General features: G+C 50.3%; 1 protein-coding gene across 2 annotated transcripts; it reads left to right on the top strand.

The window, feature by feature from the left end:
- Nucleotides 1-52: 52 nt before the first annotated feature.
- On the top strand, nucleotides 53-26705 carry LOC135261973 (low-density lipoprotein receptor class A domain-containing protein 4-like). 2 transcript variants are annotated; one of them, XM_064348690.1, is made up of 4 exons: nucleotides 53-679; nucleotides 19796-19950; nucleotides 20140-20193; nucleotides 20925-26705. In XM_064348690.1, the coding sequence occupies exons 1-4, from the start codon at nucleotides 583-585 to the stop codon at nucleotides 21489-21491; spliced, it is 873 nt and encodes a 290-aa protein (XP_064204760.1). In that variant the 5' UTR covers nucleotides 53-582; the 3' UTR covers nucleotides 21492-26705. The 2 variants fall into 2 exon arrangements, with proteins under 2 accessions (XP_064204760.1, XP_064204761.1); XM_064348691.1 differs by lacking the exon at nucleotides 53-679 and adding an exon at nucleotides 12653-12805.
- The last annotated feature ends 9 nt before the right edge of the window (nucleotides 26706-26714 follow it).

Here is a 26714-nt window from a genome sequence, read left to right as displayed (position 1 = left end):
TAGACGAGACGGTTTGGGTGGGTGGGGGTCGGACACATCTGCTGAAGATCAGCGAGACAGCGGGGTCACACCAAGGTTAGGTTCTTCAATGGCTGCCTTGATTGGTCGTGGCTGGTCGTAATGAGTGTGTGTAATTCTAACCGCCCACACTCCCACTGGCTAGACCGGCCGGCCCCTCTTTCACCGCCATTGTCACCAGTCTCTCTCCTTGCAGACTGTCTCAAACGGCCCCACCCCCACCGCCACCCCACCTCACGTCTGGCTGGAAACGCTCCCTCTTTCAAAGAGCAGGAGGGGGTTGGGGGGGTTTTGAGCCTGCCCACAGGAGCACGTAACCGTGAGGCAATCTTTTGAATGAATGCGAGACGAGAAGACGGGGAACAACGCAGGACGGCAAGATGTGGGGAGCCGACTCTTAATTGCCAACGTTAGCTACGCCGGGAGGCAGCGATCATGGCGTGAAAAAATACGGGGCCGGAAAGGAAGACTTTTACAGCTGGCCGCTGTAGAAGTAGTCCTCCCTTTCCGCGTAGGGCCGCTAACTGGCGGCTCTTCCCCGGTATCCAGTTTCTCCCGATCCTCATGCAAAACCTAACGGTCCGGGGCAGCTCCAACTCAAACTCCAATGTCATTTGTTCCTGCAACTGCACCGGATCCCAGCCCCAGGGGATGGATATATGTAAGTTGTGCGGTATAATAAACTCTATTTTTTCTTCAAAATAATTTGTATATAATGCTTGGGGTTTTAAGCAGTTGAATTAGATTTCAGAAAATATGTTAATCAATAATAATGTCCGGTTATGGCCGAGACGGGATCGCAAAATAGCTAGAATATTTCTGGATTGACTGTTAGACTAGCTAACGAGCAAGTTAGCCAGCCAGCTAAAGGTTTTCAAGACGACAGTGAATTTGTCCGAGTGTGGGTGGGGGGGTGAACTGGATTTTGAAGGCAATACTTAGCGGTTTTGTAAATACGTTTTATTATTTATGTATATGCTGGGTTGTACTTTTTGAGTTAATGTTACTCTTTCGTGTTGTCTTTCGGTTATTGTAATAATTACCTAGCACTATAGCGCAAACCGGATCGCTAACGTTAGCTAGCCAGTTGTCTGTTCGGTTTAAACTGATATGTCCATTTTTCAGAAAAAGAAACGGTTACCAAGCGTTTTATCCACTGGATGTTTCCGATATTATTTTTCAATTGCATAAAGCGGTTACCATGTTAGTAGAAGTTTGTTTTTGTAACTAGACGTAACTTAATGTTTTAATGTGGCTAGACGTAAACTTCTGTCTGGGTACATTCTCGTGTTGAAACTCGTATGAATCCCGAGGAAATTAGTGCGGGGCGAAACATCTTTGCCTCGGTCTTGCATTTCAGACATTGCATGACTGCAAAGACGTGGGAACGAGCTAACTAGGTAGCTACCACTAGCTATCGTTACTACTGCGATAAAAATATTGCACCACTAGCTAACCTTAGTCTTTATATTGCTACTATAGGCAGACGTTATTGGTTTGTGGCTTATTTGATGGTATGTGATTTCGGATGTTTAGATCTTTATGCCATCATAAGTGTTTTGGGTTTTTTTTTCCAGTAAATGCTGGCGGTTAAAAGTTTTTTTTTTTCCTTTAGTGAAATGGACACAAATTCGTTGGAGAATAAAGCACTCACCCTTCCCCCACTTCCCCCTAGACTGTCTTGGTTCAGACAGAGCTCCGGGTTGTCTGAACCACACGGAGGACAAAGGGGCAGTAAAGAATAGGGTGGGGGGAGATTTTTTTTTTTAAACCACTCCTGGGAACCGGACTGTCTCTGGCCAAATTATGACAAATGGCCAGAGATATTTGCTGATGAGAATTGAAATTGCAAATAGGAATCTAGCTCACAAGACGAGCAAAAGTGATCCAAGCCGTAATGGAACTAGCTATTTTTGTTCTTTTAGATAATGACATTGACAGTTAAAATTGTCTGCCCGAAGAGCTGTTAATTTATCCTTGTCATGTGACAAGTCCTGCAAATTTGATAAACGTTAATCAATGAATATTTCTGATTATTACTGTTTTTTGACCTTTTCAGTAAGACTTGTGTTTCTCAATGTCTCATGTTGTTAAATATGGGAAATGATGGTCTGCAAGCCAATTTCAGTTTCACAACCTAAGGACTTATTCTCTTTTCATGTAAATATTTACCTTCAGGTCATTGGCCCTCATAGCTTCGTAGCCTGAAAGCTTGACACAAAGAACATTTAAATATCATGGACGGGTAATTTCTGTCAGACACATGTAGCGTACGCTAGAACAACTAAAGTAGAGTAGCTACGCTGAGATCACAAGGCTCATTTTCTGGCAAAAATGTATGTTTGAAAACCCCTATTCTTGAACCTAAAAGAAACAAAAACTCTCACTGGAGTGTCATTTCTTACAAAGGGCAAAAATTCAGACATCAGAAGGGTGCAAGCTCCTGCTAAATGTTAGACATTACTAGTGGAAATTGCACTTCGGGGTAACGAACCATCACAGAACTGAGGTGAGGCTGAGCCCTTTGATATTGTGGGTTTGAATCCTGGGATCTCCGAGACACTGAAGTTGCAGCTTTAAGCAAAATGAATTTAGCCCTGAGCAATCTTGGCAATTTGGTTGGAACGCTGGTTTCTAGATCTTTAGGTTGTGATTCTGAATCTCGGGTGAGACTCCGCAGCTGTTATGTAGAGCAAGACACTTAACCTTAATTGCTGCAATTAAAATTCCAGCTTATGTTAGCTTGTGACATGTAGTGTATGCATTGTTTTTCACCTTGAATATGGGAATCCACCCACATAGAGCCTTGTATCGTATAAATAAGGCTATATCATGCAGTATTATGAAGTTCAATTATATGATTAAATGTATGTGTAAATATATATAAATACAATAATATGTGACCTTTGATTACACAGCTTTGTTCTGTCTCAAATGTGGTGTTTTTGTTTTGGTGTTTTTGCATCTGTATTTCAGTCATGTAATTGAGCACTAATTATATGTAATTACACACTGACTTGCAGAGGTACTCATTGCAGAGGTGCTCATACATTATGTCTTATTAACAAGCTTTTCGATGTTTTCAGAAATAATTAAGCGACATGACATCACTACAATGCTGGCAGGAAGTGCAAAAGGAAGTTATCAGTCACTTACGGAGTTCTGCGACTCTCCCACCAATGAGAGATAAGGAACCCTTGCACAGTTCAACCACGCATAAATTAAATGGAATAAAATTAGAAGAAGTGTCAAAAGCTGAAGAGCTTCAGCATTATAACATTTACAACTGCCTTCTCAAATTCGTTAGCGAGTTATAGGCTGTGATTCCAACCATTAGGCTGATTGAGTAGGGAAAAACATGCAGTACGACACTAGGTGTTGCCTGGCAAGCCACCTCTGGATAGCGACCTAGCCTTTCGTCTGGTGTTTTTGTTTAGTCATTTGTCACTAGGTTGGGTTGCATAATTTGCAACAAATTCTGCCAGAAAGCCAGTCTGTTAGACAGCTAGAGATTTTATTTGTTAGCTCCATACCATTATGTTGCACACTTGTGGTCTACTTAAAAAAAAAAAAAAAATGTGTACGGTGGCCCAAAATGCCAGAACAGACATTGACGTTCTTCTTTGTTGAAGGATTTTTCATTTTCTTTTGTCGTTTTTTTGCCTCTTCTTGTACATGGATTCTGTAGTCTTCCCCAGACTATCACACACTTCTGTGATGTCATTGCCAGTGAGTTCTGGTTTTCTCCATGTCCTCTGGGCCCAGGCCCTGGCCAGTAGTAGGTAGTAGGCCGTGGAAACAGACCCTGGGTCTGTGTTTAGGCAGCCGCGTCCTGAAGTTAACTGTAACCCGTGCACTGGGGGAAAGGGTCATGTCCTCATTTTATATCTTTTCCTCGACTGATATCGCACGTCTATACCGTCCAACCCACTTCCTTGCCGCGGTTGAGCTTTATTTTCTTGTTGGGGACGCGCAGTCAGAGCGGCTAGGCGTTAGCTCGACAGGATGTGCTGAATTCACGCGTCCGCGCGCGCGCTTTATTTTAACCATGACCCGATTTCTCTCGTTAATTGGGCGCAGGCTGTTTCTGTCTGAGTCTGGGTGGCGTACAGAGCGTCTTCTGTTTTCGGAATCAGAGGACTGGTCTGTGCGGAGGGCGGCAGGTCGCCCGCCCTCTCGCAAACGCCGCCGCGGGGAGGAACGTTTTGCTCGCGGTCGGCGTCCCAGTCCCAGTCGGAGTTTTCCCCGTTCCTTTCCGGAATGCCGCCTCGTCCCGGAGCTGAGCTCTGCACCAGCCGGAATAATACAGAGATTCCCGGTGACGTGATGCATGGGGTTAGGGGAGGGGATGCACTTGATGAGGTGACTCCAGAGGTCAACTGTCACCCCCCCCCCCCCCAACTAATATCATTGCCCGGGTTGCCGGTCAGGAGTGTGCTCTCTCCATTGTCTGTGTGCGGGATGGGTTGGGGTTGATGGTGGGGGGTTGGGTTCCACGAAGAGGCTTTTTATTTCATTGTTTTTCTCCTCCTTGTCAGCTTGAAAACATCCCAGCGAAACCAAATGGATCAAAAACCTCACAGGGGGCTTTTGGTAGGCGCCGTGGTAACCAGAGCTAGCATAATTAATTTCAGGAGGAATTTGTACACAAGTGGGAGCCCCAGTTAAAAGCTCCTGTACATTCATTAGTCTTTTTTTTTTTTTTGGGGGTGGGAAGTACTGCATTCGTTTTGGGGTTTAGGGGGTTTGGGGAGGGGGGGGGGCAGAACTCTGCCGGCCTGCTCCCTGTTGGGGGGTGTCATCCACGCAGCCAAGGAGAGGTCAGCCCTGGTTTTTGTGTATCCTGCCCCACCCCCCCCCTCCCAAGGTGGCAGCTGAGCCCCAGGCCTGTGCTGTAGATAAGGGGGTGCGGGGGTACATTCAGTCAGCCTTGACTTTGGCCATGGTTCCCTTTGTTCCCTCTCCCCCGCCCCCCGCGCCGCCTCTGGGACCCGGGGCAGATTGGTAGTCCCAGCGAAGCGCGCCGTGGGGGCGGCAGTCACTCTTTGGGTGGGTGTCGCTGTCCCGGCCGCCGTTTATTTACTCGGGGAAGGGTTGGGGGGGGGGGGGGGGCGGTGTTTTTGACGCGTCGGGATCTCTGATGGATAGCGCTCAAGGTCGAGGTCTGCTCTCCCAGCATGCACCGCGCGTTTCTGGAGAGCACTGCGGTAGACCTGCGCTCGCGCGTCGGACGTTAATGGCTCGTTTGAGAAGTGCTGGTGCTGTCGCTGTTTCCGCCCCTTGCAGGCTCCGGCTTTAGAAATATATTTATCTAATGGTTGAATTCATACGCTTACTCTTTCTGGATACTTCACAGAATTCGGTGTAATTTTTGAGTCTAAATTTGGAGTTGGGCGTGTTGGGTGCCTAGGACCCGCGAGGGCGAAAAGCGTTTCTGAATTTCACACATTTTCTGTCCTAATGCACCTATATTTGTGGATAACAATATTACGAATGGTACTTGAGTCATGAGAGAAATCAGATCAGACGTGAGTTCATGCAAGGTTTACATTCACCTCCTGATGTCCTCCATTTTATGAGCTCGGATGGAAATGCGCTTGGCAAATTAGAATTCATGATTACAGTTCAGAAAAATCTGGCGAGTTTTGAAAAAGTCTTGCCGGACTTTGATTTAAAAAATTTGTGTAGTCTGCTGTTCTTGTTTTGCAGTGAATTGATCCTGGATCCTTCAAGGTCATGGCTAAAGTAGCACAGGTGCTCCCTGTGCCCAGGGCTGCTGGACCTAACACACGTGATCCGGCCGACCAATGGTGTAACTTCATCACTCGGTCACTCACTCAGTCACAGACATTTGCGTTTGTAGGGCTGGCCCCACCGTTGCGGTACAGCCAAAAAAAAAAAAAGAAAAGAAGTCGGCGAATGAAAAGGCCGACAATCTCATGACCGTTGCAAGGCGTGAGAATTACATTTGCGAATGTAAAGCGCTTAAAAAAAAAAAAACAAAAAAAACGGCAAGTCACAGCGATGTGGTAACGGGTACATCTGTCGTTTTTTTCGTATGTTTGCGACGCGTCTGGTCGAATCGGATTTATTTAGAGCCTTTTCACAGATTCTAGTCTGTCGCCTCTTCGTGCGTCGCTCGGGTGCGAAGCGAAACCTGGCTGGTTTCACACGGGTTAAGTCCCGTCTGCTGGCTCCCCTGGAGACGGCCGATGTAGGTGACATAACGTCCTGCAAGCGCTCGGCTCTCTGGAGGCAGATGGGTAATTTTTTCTGAAGGGCGTCCGGTCTCGTCCTAATGGCCGATGTTGTGTGTACGGCACCGTCGGAACCTGCCTCGTTTTACAGATATGAGGGCATAGCAGCTACTGTTACAGTACTGTAGCGCCTCTTCTGTGGTGTTCCACGTCCCCCAAATCCACCCACTCTTCCGTGCTTTAGTACATCAGCAGCACCGCCGTTTCGAACGTCTGGAGAAACCGAACCGAGTTGTGCTCTGTGCCGAGACGCGGCGAGCGTCTTCTAGCCTGAGGAGTAAGACGGGCCTGAAGCCGTCATTCGGCTAAGTATAGGTGAGAAGCATCAGGGGGTCGGGCGCCGCGAAGCCGATGCATTGGGAAATGCTGAAGGGCACGGGGGAAAGTAGGTGGCTATTTTTTAGAGATTTGTTGCTTTTTTTCCCCCCCGATTTGTTTGCGCTAGCCCGAGAAGAGGGTGTTCTGATTTCTGCGGGGAGTCGGTTGGCGAAGCCGGGCTTCTTGCCTCAGACTAAACCGAGGGGTTCGGCGGAAACCGTTTGGTGGAAAGCACCTTCGGCCGCGGCACCGTGCCTGCCAGCCGCTGTAATGCTGAGAATTAAGGGGGCGTAAGCGTGGACCTGACCTTTTGGTTTTGACGGCTTGTGGCTAGCGTGATCCAGCCGGTGGGCCTAAAGATGACTAAGTTGGCTAGCTGCGGAAAGTTGGCTAAACGGCAAGGAGTTGATGCTGACTGCAGGTGCTGAGGTCTCCTGTGGAGCTTGACCACAAAGGAAGTCACCGTGGCACAGTTAAATGAGATCAGAAAGAGGAACATTGGTATGTTCAGTAACAGTGAACTGCTCACAGCACTTAGGGGCAGTTCACCCTATCTATCCATCCAGATAGTTTTGCTGAGATTGTATTATTTTTGAAATTAGATGAGTTCTCTGGATGCAGTTCACCTTGATGCTATGGACCTCTATTGACCTATATTTTTGTGGCGCTCAAAAAATGAATATTTTAAAAACTCATCAGCGACCTCTCTTCCCAAGTATAATGCCACAGTTACTCACCGACGGCCACAGAACGTAATTTGTGCAGTTTCAATGAGAACTAAGTATGCCAACTTCGTATATATCTGAACAAAGTCTTGTGCAGGCATGTGAGTGTGAAACCTGAGTGGTGGTGGTGATGCTGGTGGAATGGAGCCGTTTTTTATAGGCTAGTTAAAGTATAGCAACCTGTTAGCAACTGACATAAAAAGCACATAGCAGCTTCAAAATTCATGGTTGAGATACTAACGGGTCTGATTTATGTCGTAGACCCACATTGAGCACCACAAAAATATGGATTTATAGAGGTCCGTTGTATCAAGGTGAACAGCATCTAAAAATATCTAGCAAACTCGCAGCGAAACTATCTGTATTGATAGATGATACTCTGGCCAAATAGAAGCATCCTTCAATTAAATTTTTGGTTGAACTGCCTCTTTAAGACTACTGTTTTATTAACACAACGAGAAATGACGCACTCACACCGTGGGGCTGTGGGAACTGGTTAGCGTTCATTTTTCTGAGTAAGATTGGAGTGACTGGACGAGATCAGCGGTCATGTGACTGCGATTCTCAGTCTCGTTTCCCATCCTGGCTAACCACGATGTGCAACAGTGCGAGCGTGAACGGCGCGCTTCACTTCTGCAAACGCTTCTGCGCTTTGTGTAACAGTTTTTCTCTTTTTTTTTGTTTGTGTGCATGTCAGTTGGAACGATTTGGATGGTTAAACCGTTTTCCTCTCCTCTGGTCCAAAACCAGCACTTTTCATGAAGTCCCAGGGACAGATGTTAAATTAAATAATGGTTGAAAGTGATTTATTTATCTATTTTCTAAGTAGGAGTTGTCCATTCACTGGTTATTTATCCCCTTGTGTTGTGGAGCCGTGGGGTCTGTGATGAAACATGCCGTCTGGATGCTATCAGATGCTCGTTGGACGCTCTGAGGCTGGAGAAGCTGCCACTGGTGAACTCTGGCAGGGCGGCTTAGCAGGGTCCTGCTGCGGTTAGCCACCGTTAGCCGCGGTTAGCTGGGGGGTCCGCCTGGTCAGGGCGTGAGCTTCTTAGTACTGCGCGGTTACATATAAATGGAACTGGGAGCGGGTGGAACGCGCTAGGATTTCGAAAGGTTCGCGTTTCGCGGAAAAGGGCTGTTGACAGAATGAGGAAGCAAGTCTGCGGTGGGTGTTGAGTGCTGGGTAGTGGAGGCTTCAGCTTCCCCACGTCTGTTCGCTGGCCCTGCAGGGTGTTCAGTGGGACTGCAGTAAGCCTCCCTGGAGGATGTGATATCTCTTGGATTTTAGCCCTTTGAAGAGTAGGTTTTTTGGAAAGTTTTGGAAGGTTTTTTTCTTCTTTTTTTTCCAAAATTTAAAATTCAGTGTTCTAGAACTGCATTGCTTGCGGTCACCAGCAGTGATTGTGACATCACCATTAGAATGTTCAGCTAAGAACGTTCTAATCACGTATATTTGCGATCTCACACCTTGAAAATAGTTAATTCCACAGGATAGAAATAATAAAGCTGGGATATGTCCCCAACACTTGCATATGAAATGTGGCCCCGGGGGAAATTAACAGGCAAGCGTCTGATTTGAACTGCACGTCATTTGCGAAGAAAGGCAGCGCCTCTTCGCCCTTTGTCCTCGGTGGCCAGACTGCAGAGCTCGAGCAGGGCCAGACCGCCATTGTTTTAATGCTCCCCTTGCATTCTGCTGTCCTCATCCCGCATGCATTTATTCACTGTGGAGCGTCATCGTCCCAGGACCAGCCTCTTGGGCTGACGTCCCCCCCCCCCCCCCACTCATGCACCACAGCCGGGGTACCAGTCGGGGGACCCCCTTTGTGTCTGCTTCCTCTGGACGGCCTGAGGAAGATCTCGCTGTCAGGCGTCTTGAGTCCCACTCCGCCACCTCCGAACGAACGCTTGCGCCTTCTCCGCTGCCCCCTGATATTATCAGGCTGCAGATATGAAGCTGACCGTAATGTGGTTTGAAGCCATGTCGGTTTGAAGCCTCAGTTTAATCAAGTTAAGTGTCGAGTCGTTGTCCACATGGCCCTCGTGAAATCTGGCGAAACTTTGGTATTGAAATTGAATTGCGCCCCATCCCCCACACCCCCATCCCCCACACTCTCCCCCCCTCCCTGCCACAATGCCGGGGCTAAGGGGGGGGGTGGAGGTTGCGTCTGGTTTGACCCTCATTTATAATTCCGACAGGGATCTGATTGTCTCCCCTCCACCCTTTCACGGGGTGACCCCAATCAGGGAGAGAGGCGGCTCCATTGTGTGCCGGGGAGAGGGGCTGTGCGGTCTGCTCTCCTGTGCTTTAAATTGACATTTTGAAAAATGACCCCTTTTGGACCCGAGCAGCTTGATTTGGGTGCCGTGCACTTAACAGGGCTTTTTGTTGTTGTTTTTGTTTTTGTTGTTATCTTTAAATTCATTACCATTACTTTTCTCAAAAGTTGGAAGCTGGCTTATACACGGTCTTTGCTTCCTGTTTATTGATGGGACATTGATGGGTCTGTGTTCATATGTTGTTGTTTGTTTTTTCTTTTTTCTTCACTCAGTTTTTTGTACATCATTTTTACCGGTACATACGTGCCACAAAAAAACCACTGTGCCCTCTCAGAACACAGCTTCCCTGGTCCTCATAGAGAAATGGCAGTTTTACATCTTTCATCATGTTGTGTGTGAACCTCTATGGCCCTTTCCCTCTAAAGACTGCCGCTGCTCGTTTCCAACGGGGAATGTTTTTTGTGAAACGGTTGCTTAGTTTGACGGGAATCAATCCGCGAAACAGCACGACACTGAGTCACGACGGGGAGACTGCGAACGTCTTATGGCTATAATAAAGAGGGTTGGTGATGTTTATATGTGATATGCCAGTTTAGATGCACGCGCAGCATTTTTTAAAGGATGTTGTTCATATCAAACGACATGCTTACCTCAGGCTTCTGAAATGTTGGTCGAACTAGCATTCATGTGAGCTATGAGAATTTTTCTTGGTGACGTAGGCCTATGTACACTTTTAGGATTTAACTCCTTCAAAATATATATTTTCTATGAGCCTAAAAAAATGTTCTCATGATTTACGGTGTCATCAACCTAAGCATTTACTTTACAGAAAATTATACATTATTCTGCCAACAGAGGATTTTGTAGTACATATAATTGCTGGATCTAGTAATATTTCTGATAAAAACGAGCTAATTATTATTCGTGACAATGTATAATCATTGATGTTGGGAATTCCTTTGTCTACTGTCTGGTGTAACTTCGTGTTTTATGTCTGGTCCCTCTTGCAAAAGAGATTTTGATCTCAAAGGGGTTTTCCTGGTTAAACAAAGGTTAAATAAAAAAATTAATAAAATACGATGTGATTAATGCTATAGGTTAAGGCTTGGGTCTTCTTTTTAAGTTGCCTTTCATACAATTCAACGGTCCACCTCCGAGGTGATACACTACAGGAGTTATGGGCCCGCTTATGAAGACTTAACAGTGGGTTAGCGTCGGTTAGCGAGCGCGCGAGCGTGCAGGAGGTTTCGCGGCTTGAAGGATGGCCCGTCTTCCGCGGGGCGGCTGCTAGAATGATAGCCGGGCGCGAATCGCGCTCAGGAGAGCTGATTAGATCCATCAGTCACGGCGAGTCTCTGCGGCGCAGACGGGCGCCCGCTATACTGCCTTAGGATCGCGCGCCGCGCACGATTAATGTAGGTCAGTGGCACACCTTTCGCGAGCGCCAGCTGTCTGGAGACGTGAGCGAAGCGCATCTGCAGTCATAGGCCCCTGCTGCACAGGAAATTGGCTTTTTAATCTTGAGGCGGGCATTGCGCCTTAAAAGACGCGATCCGACTTAACGCGTGATTAATACTCGTTTATTACTGCGCGTGTCCATTTCGCGTTGCAGCTGTGGATAGCATTTTGCTTTGACATTTTTCACGTTGCCAAAACTCTGGTGTTAAACGCACCCTGCAGTCTACTGATTAGGGACAAGTCCAGCGGTCTGCCGTCTAGTAGGTTTCTCTTTTGTTGTTAAGGAAATGAGCAAGGTGCATCATCATGGGTGTGGTAAGAACAGGACAAAGAGAGGAGAGGGACAGTAAAACACCCATTTTAGTGATGCATAGGGTTGACTGAAAATAAGCAGATGAAGTAGCTTCAATGTAGTTAACTACTTTTTTTTAAAGTAGCTTATGTTTAGTGAACTACTTCTCTCTTATTGGTAGCGGTGCTATAGCTTAACTTCTTCCAGCATTGAGTAATTGGTAGCTTTGTTAACTACTGAGTAGCTGTTATTAGGATAATAGTCCAGTTGCGCAGTTTGAATGGAACCGTAGGCTAAAGCAGTGGGCTTGAGGTGAGCTCAGCATGTTAAATTTGAACAAACTTGTTTTGCAAATTTTATGGGAAATTACAAAATATGCCCGTGGAACTTTTTACAATCAATGTTTATTGTTTTGAGGCTATCTTTTTGTGTAGGCCTATAGCCTGCTGAGAAATAATGTTTTCGTGTGTGGGCGGAGTTCCGAATTGGGCAGAATCATTCGGTTGGGTGTTCTGTGGATGAGTGATTGTGCGGATTCGGGTGAGCGTTGACCTGCACACCAATAATGCAATAAAGTTTTGTGAAAAAGCTGTACAAGAAATTGCACAGGTCCACTGCTGTGCGCCTCCCCAAAACTACAATATTAACAAAATGGCGAGAGCAGAGCCATTTTAAATGAGTGGTGGGCTCGACCCAGCCCTTCAGGATTTAGTATCCAGGCCCAGCTTCGCTTGAGCTTTGTCTGAAGTGCGGTACCTCTCCGAAGACGTTGCCGGCAGGTTCCACGTCCAGAACTGACCGTCGGAGTCAGGGGGGAGCTATTCAAAGTGGCGGACTTGCTTCTTTGGCTTGTGCGGGCTCGGTTCGGTAGAATTTCGCGTACTCGAAGACCGTGTTTGCAGTTACCCGTATCTGTCGTCGGAGTGGCCTGGAGTCGGTCGGTCGCGTTAGTCAGTACCGAGCGTACGCGACGCTCGGGCATTCCCGAAGCAGGCGTGGGCTTATCAGCGCGGGGTGTGCGTCTGAAACGCGGTGACTCATCCGCGCTTTCGTCGTACATTAACAGACGGCTTTTCGCCCGACGCCGGGGCCTGGCGCGCTCGTTTGCGAGCGGAGGTCGTCCCGGGAGACGTGACGCACTCCCCCCCCCCCTCCCCACCGAACGACGCCGAACGCCGCGCCAGCTGTACCGTCGCCAGGCGGCAGGATTCCGCGCGGGCGCGTCCGGGCGACGGGACGGAACGGGGGAGAGAGACGCAACGCGCGGAGGGTGCGCGCTCGCTCTCGCGCCGGCTCGTTTTCGTCCGCCGCCGGGCCGCGCCGAACGCGGAGAACCGGAAAAAGCCGGCCGCCCTAATTACCGCGTAATTAAAAATGCCCCTCGTTGCCGTTTCATTAATTGCTGCACAGCGTTTTAAAAAAAGAAAAGAAAAAAGAAGTAGTCATAAATCCAGGTAAGTTTCCAGCCCTTATCGGTGTTATCTGAGGCAAATATTTAACAGTGGGGGGGTGGAGGGGGGTGGAGGTAGACGGAGGTAGACGGGCTCGCTGGCGAGGTGGCGGGGGAACCGGAGCGGGCGGCGTCTGGGCGGAAGCGGCGTCGGCCCCAGCGCGGGGTTAAATAATTCAGCAGAAAGTCTGTTGTGACACGGGGGAGTCTAGACCTGTCTGGCACCCGCTCCGGGGGAGGCCTTTAACGGGAGCCTTATCTGGGGCTCGCCACGGGGGGGGGGGGCGACTGAACCGGCCTCCCGCCCTCCCTCCCGCTCCCTGACCCCCGCCCGACTTTCCGACGCGACTCGGAACTGACGTACCGACGGCGACCGTGTTTACTTTTCTGTCCCGTTTCGTTTTGGAGAGGCGGTGGGGGGATGGGGGGAGGTGTTTGGCAGGACAAAACTTGTTTTTGTTTGCTGTCCTGCTCTGTGTGTGCCCCCCCACCCCCACCCCGGTTTTGTTATGTCTCAGAAAGCGCTGCTGCTGTTGGGTGCCGTCTGCCCTGTCTGGTTACATCATGCCCGTCTGTGAAAGCCAGGGTGCCGTTACACGCCCCATGTCTGTTGCTTTTTTTTTTAACCTTTTTTTAAAATCTTTCTGAAGATTGTTACCGAGCAGATTTGAGCGTGACCACGACGCGCGTGGGCGTTGCGCGGGGGCGGGGGCGTCTGCGTGGGCGGGCGTGCGTGCGTACGCGCTGCCTGTACGTGGGAGAGAGTGAGTGAGAGACGGACAGATAGAGGGAGGGAGAGAAAGAGAGAGAGGAGAGAGGGAGGGAGAGGGAGAGAGAGAGACTTATGAAAGCCGCTGAGTTCCAGTCCGCGCGGTTCAGCAGGGGTTGCTTGGTCCGGGGCGGCCATGTTGTCTCTTTGTCACCTGCTTTCCCGCTCGTGACTCGCGCTCCGCTGCCAGGAAGCGTTTCAGCAACAGACAGATTATTGTCCCCGGCCAGCCAGTCTCCCCCCCCCTCCCCCCCCCCCGCCCCCCTGTCTGGCACGTGCCCCGGGCGAAACCTGGCGGCGGGCGCGTCTCCTGCCCACGTAGCCCGCGGCGCTACGCTACGCTGCGCTGCGCTCTGTCCTTTGTTCCCTTGGGCTCGGGCGCGGCGGGCGAGATAAGGAGGCTTCGTTTCCCGCGGACGCGCGGCGTCCGTCCCGCCCGGGACGGGAACGCCGAGCCGCCGCCCGGAACAGGAAGCCGGCCATCGCGCCGCGTCCTTCCGACCCCGCAGGGCCCGACAGGGTAGGGGGGGTTGCGGCGCGCGGCGGGACCGAGCCCGGGGTGTGGCGGGCGTGGCGAAGCCCCGGGCGCGGTTCTGGAACATCGAGCGTGGCACGCGCGCTTGTTTGAGTCTCCTCGCCGTACTTCCCGATCCCCACTGGAGTGGCACGGGGGGGGAGGGGGGAGGGGGGGGGATTCTCAGAACAGGGGAAGAGGATATCCCTCCTGTAAGGGTGGGGGTCTATTCTCAGACCATTCGGGAAATAAATAGAAATTCAGTTCAGTAATTGAAATTAACGTCCATAATTTTTTGAGGATTTTTAAAATGTATTACTCAGTTGAATATCAGTTAATTTCCTGAATGAACTGAAATAGAATTGAGCCCCAGCCTTATCCTCCTCCTGTGTAGTTTGGTACAGAGTGAAAGGACTTTTTTTTTTCTTAAAAAGGTAACTTTAGGGCCTGTTTTAGATTAGACTGGTCGATGATGTATAAACTGCTTGTTCTACCCCGATGGTACAAGAGGTCTAGCCTGTGTGTCATCGCGTAGGCGTCATCTGAGTATATTTAGGAAAGCAATACCCCCTTTTATGATTTAGTTTCACCTTTATGTACGTGTTTTAACTTGTGCCTAAGATGAGAGAAGCGTTTAAGACCGACCCACATCAGGATGCCGGTGCCCCCACAATCTTTGGGGGAGCGAGGGAAGTTCCTCAGATGGTTACTACTGACACACCACAGTGCTTGGTCTGTGCCAAGGACATTGTGTGGGCAAAGCAGGAATGTGTGTCATCCGATGCTTTTCCTAGCCAGTCATCCAGTCGTCATGTGACCTGTACCACAACCTGTGACCTCAGCATCCAGGAGACTAACCCACCCCGACTCGGACCCCGCCCTGCCGGTCTAGCCGTGTTCCTGGGAAACCAGAACGATGACCTCACCACCCAACCACAGCCATCCTCCCCACTTCCCCCCCCTCCCCCCCCGACAAAGTCACATTGCAATGAGTTGCAGTCACAGTGAAGTTTCCATTCCTGAACATCCTGCCCTGACCAAGATCACGAGAAAAGCGCTAGTTTTTCTCTGGTGACCAGAAAGGACCGGAAGTTTCCACGGCTGAGGAGACTTTTGGAACGGCGTGAACAGATTGCACCATATTTAGTTTTTTTTTGGTGGGGGAGGGGTGTGGGTATTCGGTTCTTCCAGAGAGAGAGAGAGAGAGAGAAAGTTGTCCTGTCTCACAGATCCGGTGAGGTCCCTGGCAGTCCCCAAACCCAGGTGCTGGCGGCCCTGCTTCTCCGCATTAACGCGGATTTACCCATCTGATCTCCACGAGCGCGAGGGGCCGCCGGAATACGTCCTCTGCGCCTCCCTCTCTCCCTCTGCGCCTCCCTCTCTCCCTCTACGCCTCCCGCTCTCCCTCTGCGCCTCCCTCTCCCCCTCTGCGCCTCCCTCTCCCCCTCTGCGCCTCCCTCTCTCCCTCTGCGCCTCCCGCTCTCCCTCTGCGCCTCCCTCTCTCCCTCTGCGCCTCCCTCTCTCCCTCTGCGCCTCCCTCTCTCCCTCTGCGCCTCCCTCTCCCCCTCTGCGCCTCCCTCTCTCCCTCTGCGCCTCCCGCTCTCCCTCTGCGCCTCCCTCTCTCCTCTGCGCCTCCTCTCTCCCTCTGCGCCTCCTCCTCTCTCCTCTGCGCCTCCGCTTCCCTCTGCGCCTCCCTCTCCCTCTGCGCTCCCTCTCCTCTGCGCTCCCGCTCTCCCTCCCGCTCTCCCTCTCTCCCTCTGCGCCTCCCTCTCCCTCTGCAGTCTCCCTCTCTCCCTCTGCGCCTCCCTCTCCCTCTGCAGTCTCCCGCTCTCCCTCTGCGCCTCCCTCTCTCCCTCTGCGCCTCCCTCTCTCCCTCTGCGCCTCCCTCTCTCCCTCTGCACCTCCCTCTCTCCCTCTGCAGTCTCCCGTCGAGTGGCCCTTTCAGAGAGGAAACCCTTTAATTCTCTGCATGTCGAGACGCAGATTTATTGTAATTTATTGTCTTGTAGTCGCTGTCGTGTGCCGTAGGATTGCGGACGCTCGCGAGCAGTAAATGTCCTCGGCGCTCGCCGTTTCTCGGCCGAGACCTTTGCCGGTGCGGGCGGCTCTGATCTGCCCTCCCGGCATTTACACCTCTTCCTGTAGCCGCCGGGTCAGGGGAGGACGGCGGCGCGATTTTGAGAGGACTCCGGGTCTGCGACAGGGTTTTAGTCACGGCCGATGGCGGCTTGCGGCGAAAGAAAATGGCCGCCATCCCCCCCCCCCCAGAGTTGGCTCCCTCTGTCGTTGGGGTGCTGTATCGTGAGCATTTGGGGGTGGAGGAAGGGAAAATGGCCTCCAAACTTCCCCCCCCCTCATCCCCACCTGCCGGTCCGGTCCCGTGCAGTGAAAAAGGCGGTAGGGGGAGTGAGGTGTGTACGCCACACCTTACGGGCCGCTCGTTTTTTACGACACCACACCCCCTTTAGCTTCGATTCTGTTTACGGAGATCGTGCCCCAGGCCTGTTCCTGGAGACCTACCATCCTGTACACCTGTGTGTTCTCAACCCTAGTCCTGGGGACCCACTGCCCTGCATGTTTTAGATGTTTCCCTGCTCAAAACGCACCCGATTCAAATGAATGGGTCGTCATCAAGCTCTATAACGACCCATTCATTTGAATCGGGTGTGTTGGGAGCAGGGAAACATCTAAAACATGCAGGGCAGGGGGTCCCCAGGACCAGGGCTGAGAAACACAGGTGTACACCTTATTCAGCGGCTAGAGATCTCGTCCAGCCGCGGTCAGGTGCTCCACGTTAGGGTGGAAACGAAAGTCTACTGGACGGTAGGGCTCCAGGAATGGCGGGGGGGGGGCGGGGGGGCGGCCCTGCGTCCCTGCGTCCCTGCGTCCCTGCGTCCCTGCGTCCCTGCGTCCCACGATGAGCTCGACGCTGTGCGGGTCGGAGGGGGAACGGACGGCGTGTTCTTCCGCGACGTGAGCGATGGCGCCCTGCCGCGCGCACACAAGCGCGTCTTTTGTGTCTTTTGGAGCGCGAGGACCCCCTGTCGATTCGGGTGTCTGCGCCGGTTCCCTGCCGGGACGTTGGGTGGCTGTGAATGCAGCCTGTGTGGCGGTGCCGCCGGGAACGCCATCACTGCGGGCTCTGTTGCCCCGGCCCCTGTTTTCTCCGTTTCCGTCGGCTGGGTACACGCTGTTCTGTTCAGAAAATAGTCGAGGTTGAGATTCTCTCTCAGAGAGCCGGTGCGCACTCTGTCTCTCTCTCTCCCTCCCTCTCTCTCTGTCTCTCTCTCTCTCTGTCTCTCTCACTCCCTCTCTCTCTGTCTCTCACTCTCCCTGTTTCTCTCTCTCTCTCTCTCCCTCTCTCTCTTTCTGTCTCTTGCTCGCTCTCTCTTGCTCTCTCTCCCTCCCTCTCTCTCTCTCTCTCACTCTCTCTTTCTCTTTCTGCCTCTCGCCCTCCCTCCTCCCACTGCAAGAGACAGAGAGAGAGAGAGAGAAGCTCTGTCTGTGCTCCAAATTCGGCTGCGTGCTCCTTATCGTAGCGGTTACATCACGTCCCCCGGTTCCCCCCCCACCCCCCCACGGGTCCCTTAATCTGGCTGAGAGCCGCCGATCGGGGGGCTCGTCCGGGACGGGCGGGCGGCGGTAATGCGTCTGCCCCCCCCCTCGCCCCCCCCCCTCGCTGCAGGCGCGTCCGAGCCCCAGCCGAAACGCGGTGTTCCCGGCTCGCCGCCAGGCAGGGGGGGGCGTGTGAGGACAGCGGGGGCCGCTGCGTCAGAGCCGCGGGGCGGTCGGGAGGGGAACGGGACTCACCTGCGCGGGGGGGGGGCCCGAATCGCGGGGGGCCCGCGGAACCTCCTCTGACGACAGCGGTCGCTGGTCTTGGCGGTCGCCGGGCAACGTCCCCCCCCGTCCCGTTTGGGTCACGGGTGTATCGGGGCACGAGACACAGGAAGGCGCGCGTTCAGTCATTCCTCTGCATTAACGTGGTGCGACTGAACACCGGTGCTGGCCTATTGCTCGGATACCCTCTTTATTAAAGCGCTCTCTGCAGGCCACAGCTCTGTGTTCAGTGAAACAGGGCAAGGTCCTGGGCACTGTGTAGTGGCTGCGTTTCAGACAGCATACACACTGCGCACAGTCGGGTGGAGTCCTGCGTGGCGGTTAACACGAAGCGTTTCCTCCAGCCTGGCTCCTGACAGAGCGTCTGTCGGTCCGTGATCTTTCGCCTGTCAGCCTTCTCTAAGAGCCAGTGAGCTTTATACCCCCTGCCCCCCTTTCTTTTTCTCACATCGCCCTCCTTTCTTCCTCTCTTTCGCGGTCTCTTTCACACGCTCTCGCTGGGTCTCCGAGCAGGAAGCGTACCCGACAGGGCCACCGCGTGCTGCTTTGCCCCCCCCCGAGCCCAGCCCTGATTGGCTCTGCCCGTCCGCGCCGAGCCCCGATTGGCTCTTCCCGTCCGCGCCGAGCCCCGATTGGCTCTTCCCGTCCCCGCGCCGAGCCCCGATTGGCTCTGCCCGTCCCCGCGCCGAGCCCCGATTGGCTCCCCTCGCCGCCGCCGGGTTCTCCGGTCGTTTCCGCGCCCGTACAACGGGAGCCTTTTATTACGCCGGGGAGGGGACGCGTGCGTGACTGAACAGGCCCGGGTCTGCTCTGTCCCCCCTGACCCCCACACTGCCCTCGAACCGCCAGGGCGGGACAGCAGCAGATACCGAGCAACGACAACGAGTCGCGACGTAGACGCAAAGAAACCGAACTGCGAATTATAAGTGTTACATTGCATTTATTTAGCAGACACTTTTGTCCAAAGCGACGTACAAAAGTGCATGTCATGGTCATGGACAACTACAAAACGCAGGTTCGATAAGGTACGATACTCATTTCGTACAGCTGCTTCTAGCCAAGAACACAGTTCAGTTCACACGGTGAACACTGCTATTCGGACCTAACTTTATGCCAAGCCAAACCAGGGAGAAGCAGGAGCACCGTATCGATCCCACATTCTGACGTTTATGTGCCCGTTATGCTCAAGTATTCAGATTATGGTGCGTGGAAAAATGGAACCGAAAAAAACGGACACGACAGAACACAGAACAGCACACGTATACGCTCTCGTTCCTAAAATGGCTTCCAGCTTGGTTCGTTTTACTCAATCCGGAGCCTTAGTGCTCTGGGCACAAAACAGCTTTTAAGCCTCTGAGTGGACGTCCTTGATATTAATGAATACACTGGTTGCATAATGCAACTGTTGTGGTTCGTAGCATTATTTGTACGCCTGGTTACTAGGCTTTGCTGTACAATTTAGTTTCCGTGCGCTTTGGATTGGAGTTTGAGCTGGTTTCCTGTGATGGTGAAAGAGGGTGTCGAGACGAGAGGGCCTTGCGGTTTCAGACTGAATGGCGAAGGCTCTCGGTTTGGGCTTATGGGTAACGTAGTTGCACCGCAAAATGGCAACGCTGTCACTTTGGAGGACAGCGTGTACATTTCTAGCTGTGAGACATTGCAAAATGTCTCTTAGAACAAACTATTTGCGCTATAAAATCTGTGCTCTGCTGCCCCCCTGTGGTCGATCGATCCCACGGTTAAATCCAGGAAATGGCCAGGTTTCAGCAGCAAAAGTAAATATTAGGATTTATTGAGTTAGGAATCAAGTTTGTTGTGTGGTGACTGACAATCCCTTCCCCTTTGTGTTTGTCTCTCTCTCTCTCTTCCAGCTGAACTGGAGTTTGTTCAGATAATCATTATAATCGTGGTGATGACTGTGATGATAGTAGTGATCGTGTGCTTGCTCAACCACTACAAGCTCTCCAGCTGGCCCCTCATCACCCGACACAGTCAGAGCAGGAGACAGGAGGAGGCGCTGCGGACGGTGAGCGACTCCCAGCATGCACCACACCGGCCTGGCGTCTGTCCCGGCCTATCGGGGCGACCCCCGTCCGCCATTACGTGTCTAGCCGGGTCGTGGTTTAAAATCCTGATGATCTTTGTGCAGCTCTCTGTCTTTTCTTTCTTTTAATGTCTCCCCCTCTTCTCTCTCTCCCCCCCCCCTTTCCCCCAGGATGGGTGCGCATGGCCGTCGGATAGTCTGGTGTCGCAACACGGAGGCTCAGAGGTCAGAGGTCACCAGCTGCTCACCCCCTTGCCCCTTTCAACCCCCCCCCCCGATCCCCAATCCAGGCCTCACCCCCTCTTTTCACAAACGAACGTAACGTGGAGGGAGATGGATTTATGTATGAGGAAGGGCTTGGTGCAGAATTAATCAGTTATGGTTTATTCACTGAGGAACCCGCGCAGTTTAATCATAGCGGAACATTTTAGTCGTGCACGCTACACTTGCCGCGTAAATACATGTTTTGTGTCGCTATGATTAATGTTACCTGCTTATCTGACTCGCAGAGATCTGCTAAAGTGTCTTGTTTTTGTGCGGTTGTATTAAGTGTACATTTCCCGTCGACTCGCACTCAAAATTGCGCGTTTATCTCACAGATGCATATCGAGGAAGTGCACGGCGTCCGATGTGTACACTCAAACGCAGATAAACAGCGCCCATCAGCTACGTTTATTGAGCCACAAATGATTGGAATACAAATGTTGGCCAATAAAGCAGGAGGAGATTTAATAATAAAGGATGGAAGCTCTTCCCCACACACACACACACACACACTAGGTCCTCTCCCCCTCCCCCCCCCCCCACACACACACGCACACACTGGGTCCCCTCCCCTCCCCCCACCCCCGGCATGATCAGGGTCTTTGTGTCTGGAGTCTTTGTGGGCGGGGCCGGGAGAGGTGATTGACGGCAGCGCTCCTCTCTCCCTCTCTCCCCCCCCCTTGTCTGTGCAGACGATGTACGGGGCGAGGTCGCGGGACAGGTTCACCGCCGCCCCCCCCTTCTTCGCGCAGAGGGACCGGTTCGGGCGCTTCCAGCCCACCTGCCCGCACCTGCGGGAGCAGCAGATCGACCTGCCGCCCACCATCGCCCTGTCGGACGGGGAGGAGCCGCCCCCGTACCTGGGGCCCTGCAAGCTGCAGCTGCGGGACCCCGAGCAGCAGCGGGAGCTGAACCGCGAGTCGGTCCGGGCGCCGCCCAACCGGACCGTCTACGACAGCGAGCTGGCGGGGGGGCCGCGCCCGCCCAGCTGCAACTCGGGCGTCAGCGCCGCCGGCTCGGGCGGCCGCGGCGGGCCCGCCGACGGGCCGCCGCCCGCCTACAGCGAGGCGGTGGGCCGCCACCACCACCCCGGCTCTTCCTCCTCCTCCTCCGCCTCCTCCTCCTCCTCCGTACACCAGCACAGCAATAATCCCCCCTCCGCCCAGAGGCCCGGGAGCAGGACGGTCTCGCAGGGCAGGAACGAAAGCACAATAGTCCTAATCAAGGCCAAGGAGGGTCGGCGGGACAGACTGGTGTGAAGTTTGGGGGGAGGTGGGGTCCGGGGACCCGCCCCCCTCCCCCCCCCACCCCACCCTCACCCCACCTCCTCTACACAAAAGGGGTGTGGCTTCTTTTCTTAACACTCCCTGCACTTGATTCAATGTTGACTTGTACTACAGCAACGAGTAAGCAAGCAAACAAACAAACAAACAAACAAAAAGAGGAACCAACTTTTTTTTTTTTTTTAAAGAAAAAGAAAACGTGAGCTTTTTCAGTCGTTTTGCGAGGACTGCAGCGTGGATGTTTTGGCTTCATAGCTACTTTTTTATTCCGTCATTTCTTTCAGAAAAAGATGATTAGCACAGGTTAAACGACGCCCGCCCTGCCTGAGGACTGACCTGGTCATGGGACGGAGTGTTAGTCTCTCTGCGAGACCAAGGTCTGTGCACAACCAAGACTCAAAACCAACCCAAATCTGAGTGCCAAGTTTCACGTGGAAGTCATTTTGGGGGAACTGACTCGTTTAGAATTCAAAAGGAAAACTCTATTGCACTATCTTATTGTTTAAAAGAGAAGAGGGAAATGCTGTTTATTATTTATGTTGTTTTTTTTCTTTTTGGCTTTTTTTTTTGTTTTGTTTTTTTTTGGACCATTGGCTTCAAAGGTATTTTTCAGTGGGAGCCAACTGGCTTTTTTTTTGTTATTGAAAACATGAGATGTACTCAGATCCAGCCTAAAATCTCCATGGTTCAAATGACTTGTGAGGAGACACTTGAAAACAAAAGCATACATACTTGTTCACATTCCATTACACTTCCAACAGACCACGTAAAAATGGCTGCTCTGAGTCTGGTGGGTAAGAAGGCCTGTGGACAGACTGTTTCGACGACACCGTGTGAAATCTTGTAGGCCACTTCACGGCGTGGTCAAACTGGCCACAGCCGAGACGAAGCAGTGAAAGCCTTTGGGTTGTCATCGTGAACGCACCCATCTTTTAATGACATACCAACGTACGTTTTCAAATTTTCTGAAGGCGGAGTCGTCTCTAAGCAAAATGTTCCTGTCTACCCACAGGCGTTTGGTGAGACTGAACAGCTGGATTTTTGTTGTATACATTTAATGTGATGGATTAGGGCTAAATTTGGTTCTGTGTTACGCGCCCCCCTCATCTCTCATCCAGTTTCAGTCGGTACCATGGAAACAGGCCGAATTCCGAGAAAATGGCCAGGTTAGCAGTCCCATGTTCATTCTCCCGTTTCCTGATCTAATGGAAGTCCTAGGGCTGGAATTTTCCAGGGCAAGCCCACCCGGCGTCGCGTACTGGTTAACGCGCGCCTTACAGCTCCGATCACGCAGACGTTTACCCAGTCCACTCGGTCCACGTTTTCTGCACTTAGCGTCGTCTGTCTCCATACAGAAGTGCCACGCGCATTCAGCCGATGTCCAAAAAAATAATAAATAATAATAATAAGAATCCAGTATCCGGAAGCTGGAAGAGCGCGTGCGTGATTGTGTAATCAGGTTTAGAACTGTGATTAAGTAAAGGGCTGTGCTTGAGAGGGTCAGTTTAAAAAAAAAAAAAACATAGATTTAGCCTCGTCCCGCTTTCGCCACGTTCTCCAGGTCACGTTACGCAGCGTTAATCCGCAGCCACGGCTACCACTCGTGCATTGTTTACTACCTGCCTTTGCCCACGTGCAGAAGGTGTCTTTTACCTTGCAGTCGGGCTTGCGGGTTCCTTCAGAGAGGAGCCTGGACGCTCTGGCCAAACTTCGCCACACGTGGGCTTTTCAGCGGGATCTTCCATGCGAAAGAAAGAAAACTTGTAGCAACAGAGCAAGAAATGGCGGGTGCTCTTAATCGCGTGATGAGAGTTTGTGGTTTTGAAGCGCATCTGCAAAAATTCACTTTTGTACACTTTTGCTTTTTTTAAATACGAAAAATATTTTGTCACTATTTTGATTCGATAACTATGCCCTCGTTATTTGTGTAATATGTAATTAAGAAAGTAATATATTTGCTATGGTTAACCACATGTTTGTATAGAGGAGATACAGACAGGAACTTCAGATTTAGCCTCCAACCAACCCATGTCCACCGATAAGATGTACTTTGGGGCCCAGTTGTAAATGTGTACCAACTTATCTTTGCCTCAGACCAATCCCTTGACCCGCGCATACTGTAGGCGTGTGGGCTCGAGCCCTGTAGGTGTATGTCAGAGTTTCTACGGGCACTGTACGAGTTTACTCTTGATGGCCGTCAGCGACAGGTCTGCATCATAGGTTAGGACCGATCCAAACTGACCGAAACAATTAACTTGGCACAAGCAGTGATTTATTTTAATTTTTCTAATTATTACCCCCCCCCCCCCCCCAAAAAAAAACATATTTTTATCCCGAGTTCCGCTCATAGTCATTTGCACGGTTGAAAACTGCATTTTCAATGGCCACGTGTTAAGCATAAGTCTCTGATCAGTGCACAGTGCAGTTTTACACGTTTACTGGCGTCCTCGCCAATATCTGTTGGCGATGGAACGACGTAATGTAGCGTTATGCCTTTTGTGGATTCTTGCTATGCTTATGTAATGAGCAAATCCACAATTTTTCCACGTGGACGTACAAATGACGATATCGGCAGCCTAGAATTGTATGCATAAAATATCCTGACGTGGGTTTGGTAAGTGTTGAAGAAAAAAGGCAGGATCTTGATTTTCGACATTGACATAAAAAGCCACTTCATCGACTCCTAATCGGAATTTTGTTCCCCGGCACTCCTTATGAGTGCAGTTTGTATTCCTTCCGCATTTTCCTTGTTCTAAATCGCTGCTGCTGTTGCTACTGCTGCTGCTGCTACTACTACTTACTACTATTACTACCGCTGCTGCTGCTGCTGTGTTCTCCTGGCTTTGTTCCTTAATGTAGAATGCGACTGATCCTCCCCTTATTTAGAGTAACGAGCGGTTGTGTTTGTGCTTCTGTTTTGTTTGTTTGTTTGTTTTCCCCTCTCGTTGTCCCTTTGTCCTAGTAAATAACGAAAACTTTGTATAAAAAAAAAAGATCTTCAAGGTTTGCATGTTACTATTATGTGAGCAAATATGGTGCCTAACGTTCATGTTTGAGCTGATGTAGGAACCCAGTTGCACTCAAGCTCCTACAACTTCATCGTGCCTCATTTCCAAAGGTGCTTCTTTCACTAGTCTGTCTCTCTCTGTTTATTTGTAAGGTGCTGTACATAACTTGAATATATTATGCACATATCCTACCCAGTGGGTAGAAACCACAGAAATACATTGTTAATAATGTAATATACAGAGGATATTTAAAAAAAACCATTAACACGGTGGCATAAAATTTGGAAATGCCTACAAATGTGCTTTGTCTTTTTTATAAACAGAAGAATTGAAGATTTAAATAGCCTATCGCTTTCTTACGTTATACAAAAAAATACAACCTGCTAATTTCCCTAATAGCTACGTCTGTTACTTAAGGATGAAACATAATGCTCCGAAATCGCACTGTTTCTAAACAGAATGGGTACTCTCGGTCTTATTTTTGCTTTTCATGAGGATTTTCATCAGTGCCACTGCGCTTGCCATTTTTTTGTGCCAGTTACGCGGTTAGACCAGTTCGGCTGTTGAACACACGGCGTGAATAGTGTCGGCTGTTATTCGCACAACCTTCGATAGAAAAATACTTAAACGACGACTGAATAAACAGACACAACCCAAGTATTATGAGGTCTTTTTACACTGGAAAACAAGAAACTATCTTTTGCAGACCCTGCCTTTGTTTTAAACCCGTTCTCAAGGGAGGCCATCTCATGGGGTGGTCTGTAGTATAGAACTGTCATAAACAGTCTTGGCTTTGTTGCGTTTCCAGTGTCTGTAGACTTCGAAGAGTATAATTGCAGTTTTAGTCATACCCGTACTGTGTCCCTAAGTAGCTTGTTCCAATGGCACATTGAGTGAACCCATGTTTATAAGGACACATTGAGCATGACGTCACTCGCTGTGTCCGCGTGAGTACTGTTACCCGAATTCTCAAGCTTTGAGTCGGACCATCTAGCTTTATGTTGATCTTTTAGAGGTGAAGTCCACGTCCTGGCTTTTGAGGCATGCACATTGGCACTGTAGGTAGAGGTTCTCCCCGTTGGTATCGGCCAACATTTTGATGTGTCACCTGTGGTGGAGAATTCTCGCTCTTCTATTGAGTCCAACTGCAATTGCCTCTCCTTAACGCTGTCCTGTTGATCGAATAGACGTTCAGACAAGTTTAACCGATCAATGCATGTACAGCCTAACAATGTATAGGGTATGTGGCACGATAACTTGCAGTTTGGCAAAAGTGTGGTCACCTTCACATTATTTTTCCACTTTTAGGAACTGAAATTATAAAGGGCTGGAATTCGAAATTCCTCAGTGCATTTTTAAAGGCATACTTTGTATTGATCCTAGTCATAAATTACCAAGCGACGCATTTTATTAAATGAAAGGTAAGCTACTGGAGACATCGTAACACTTTCATTATACAAGCCTGTCAACCAACCAAATATGGGCAATGCAGTTCCTCATTTCATCACATTATCTATTTTATACATAAAACGTGTATGGTGTACAGTATAGAAAAAATTTCAATTGCACTCAATGCTAAATCCACTGTACAATAGTTACGCATGTTCATTGTCTGTGTGTACATAGAAATGTCATTTCTTAAACACATACGCACACGTACACAAATGCAGTTACGCAGTTTTGAGCAGTCACTATAATTCTTGTTCCGACTATAGGCTATTCATTTATTTCTCTGCAGTTGCTTGAACTAATGTGGGCGCTGAGCAAATTCGCCACGGCTTTCCATGAGCTACCATGAACCTGTGTGCGATAGCTGACGGCAGTCCCTTTTTTCCGCTCCTAAATTATCACGAGTATGTCGGTCTTGGTAATGATCTGTGTAATTTATCGCAGGACTGCATCGGCTATTGGACTTTGTACCGTTTGTTTGCTTTACTCAAAATGAATCCCAGTGAATTGGGAAGAGAAAAAAAAAAACTGTATATTTTTGCCTCTTTATTTAAGCAGTTGTGATGTCATAGGTTTTAGACCGAAGGTCGGTAATTGCAATACATCTACGGAAAAGAAAAACGAAAATATATATATATTGCTCCAAATGCTGTTGTAGTCCTAAATAAAGAATCTATGCTTGTACTTATGCTGTGGTCAAACTGCAGCAGAATAATTAAAACTTTTAAAAAGATTTTAATTG

The sequence above is a fragment of the Anguilla rostrata genome, chromosome 8 (assembly GCF_018555375.3).
Source record: "Anguilla rostrata isolate EN2019 chromosome 8, ASM1855537v3, whole genome shotgun sequence".
NCBI classification, from domain to species: Eukaryota; Metazoa; Chordata; class Actinopteri; order Anguilliformes; family Anguillidae; genus Anguilla; species Anguilla rostrata.
The sequence above is the reverse complement of the archived record's forward strand: the minus strand, read 5'-3'. Positions and strand labels throughout refer to the sequence as shown.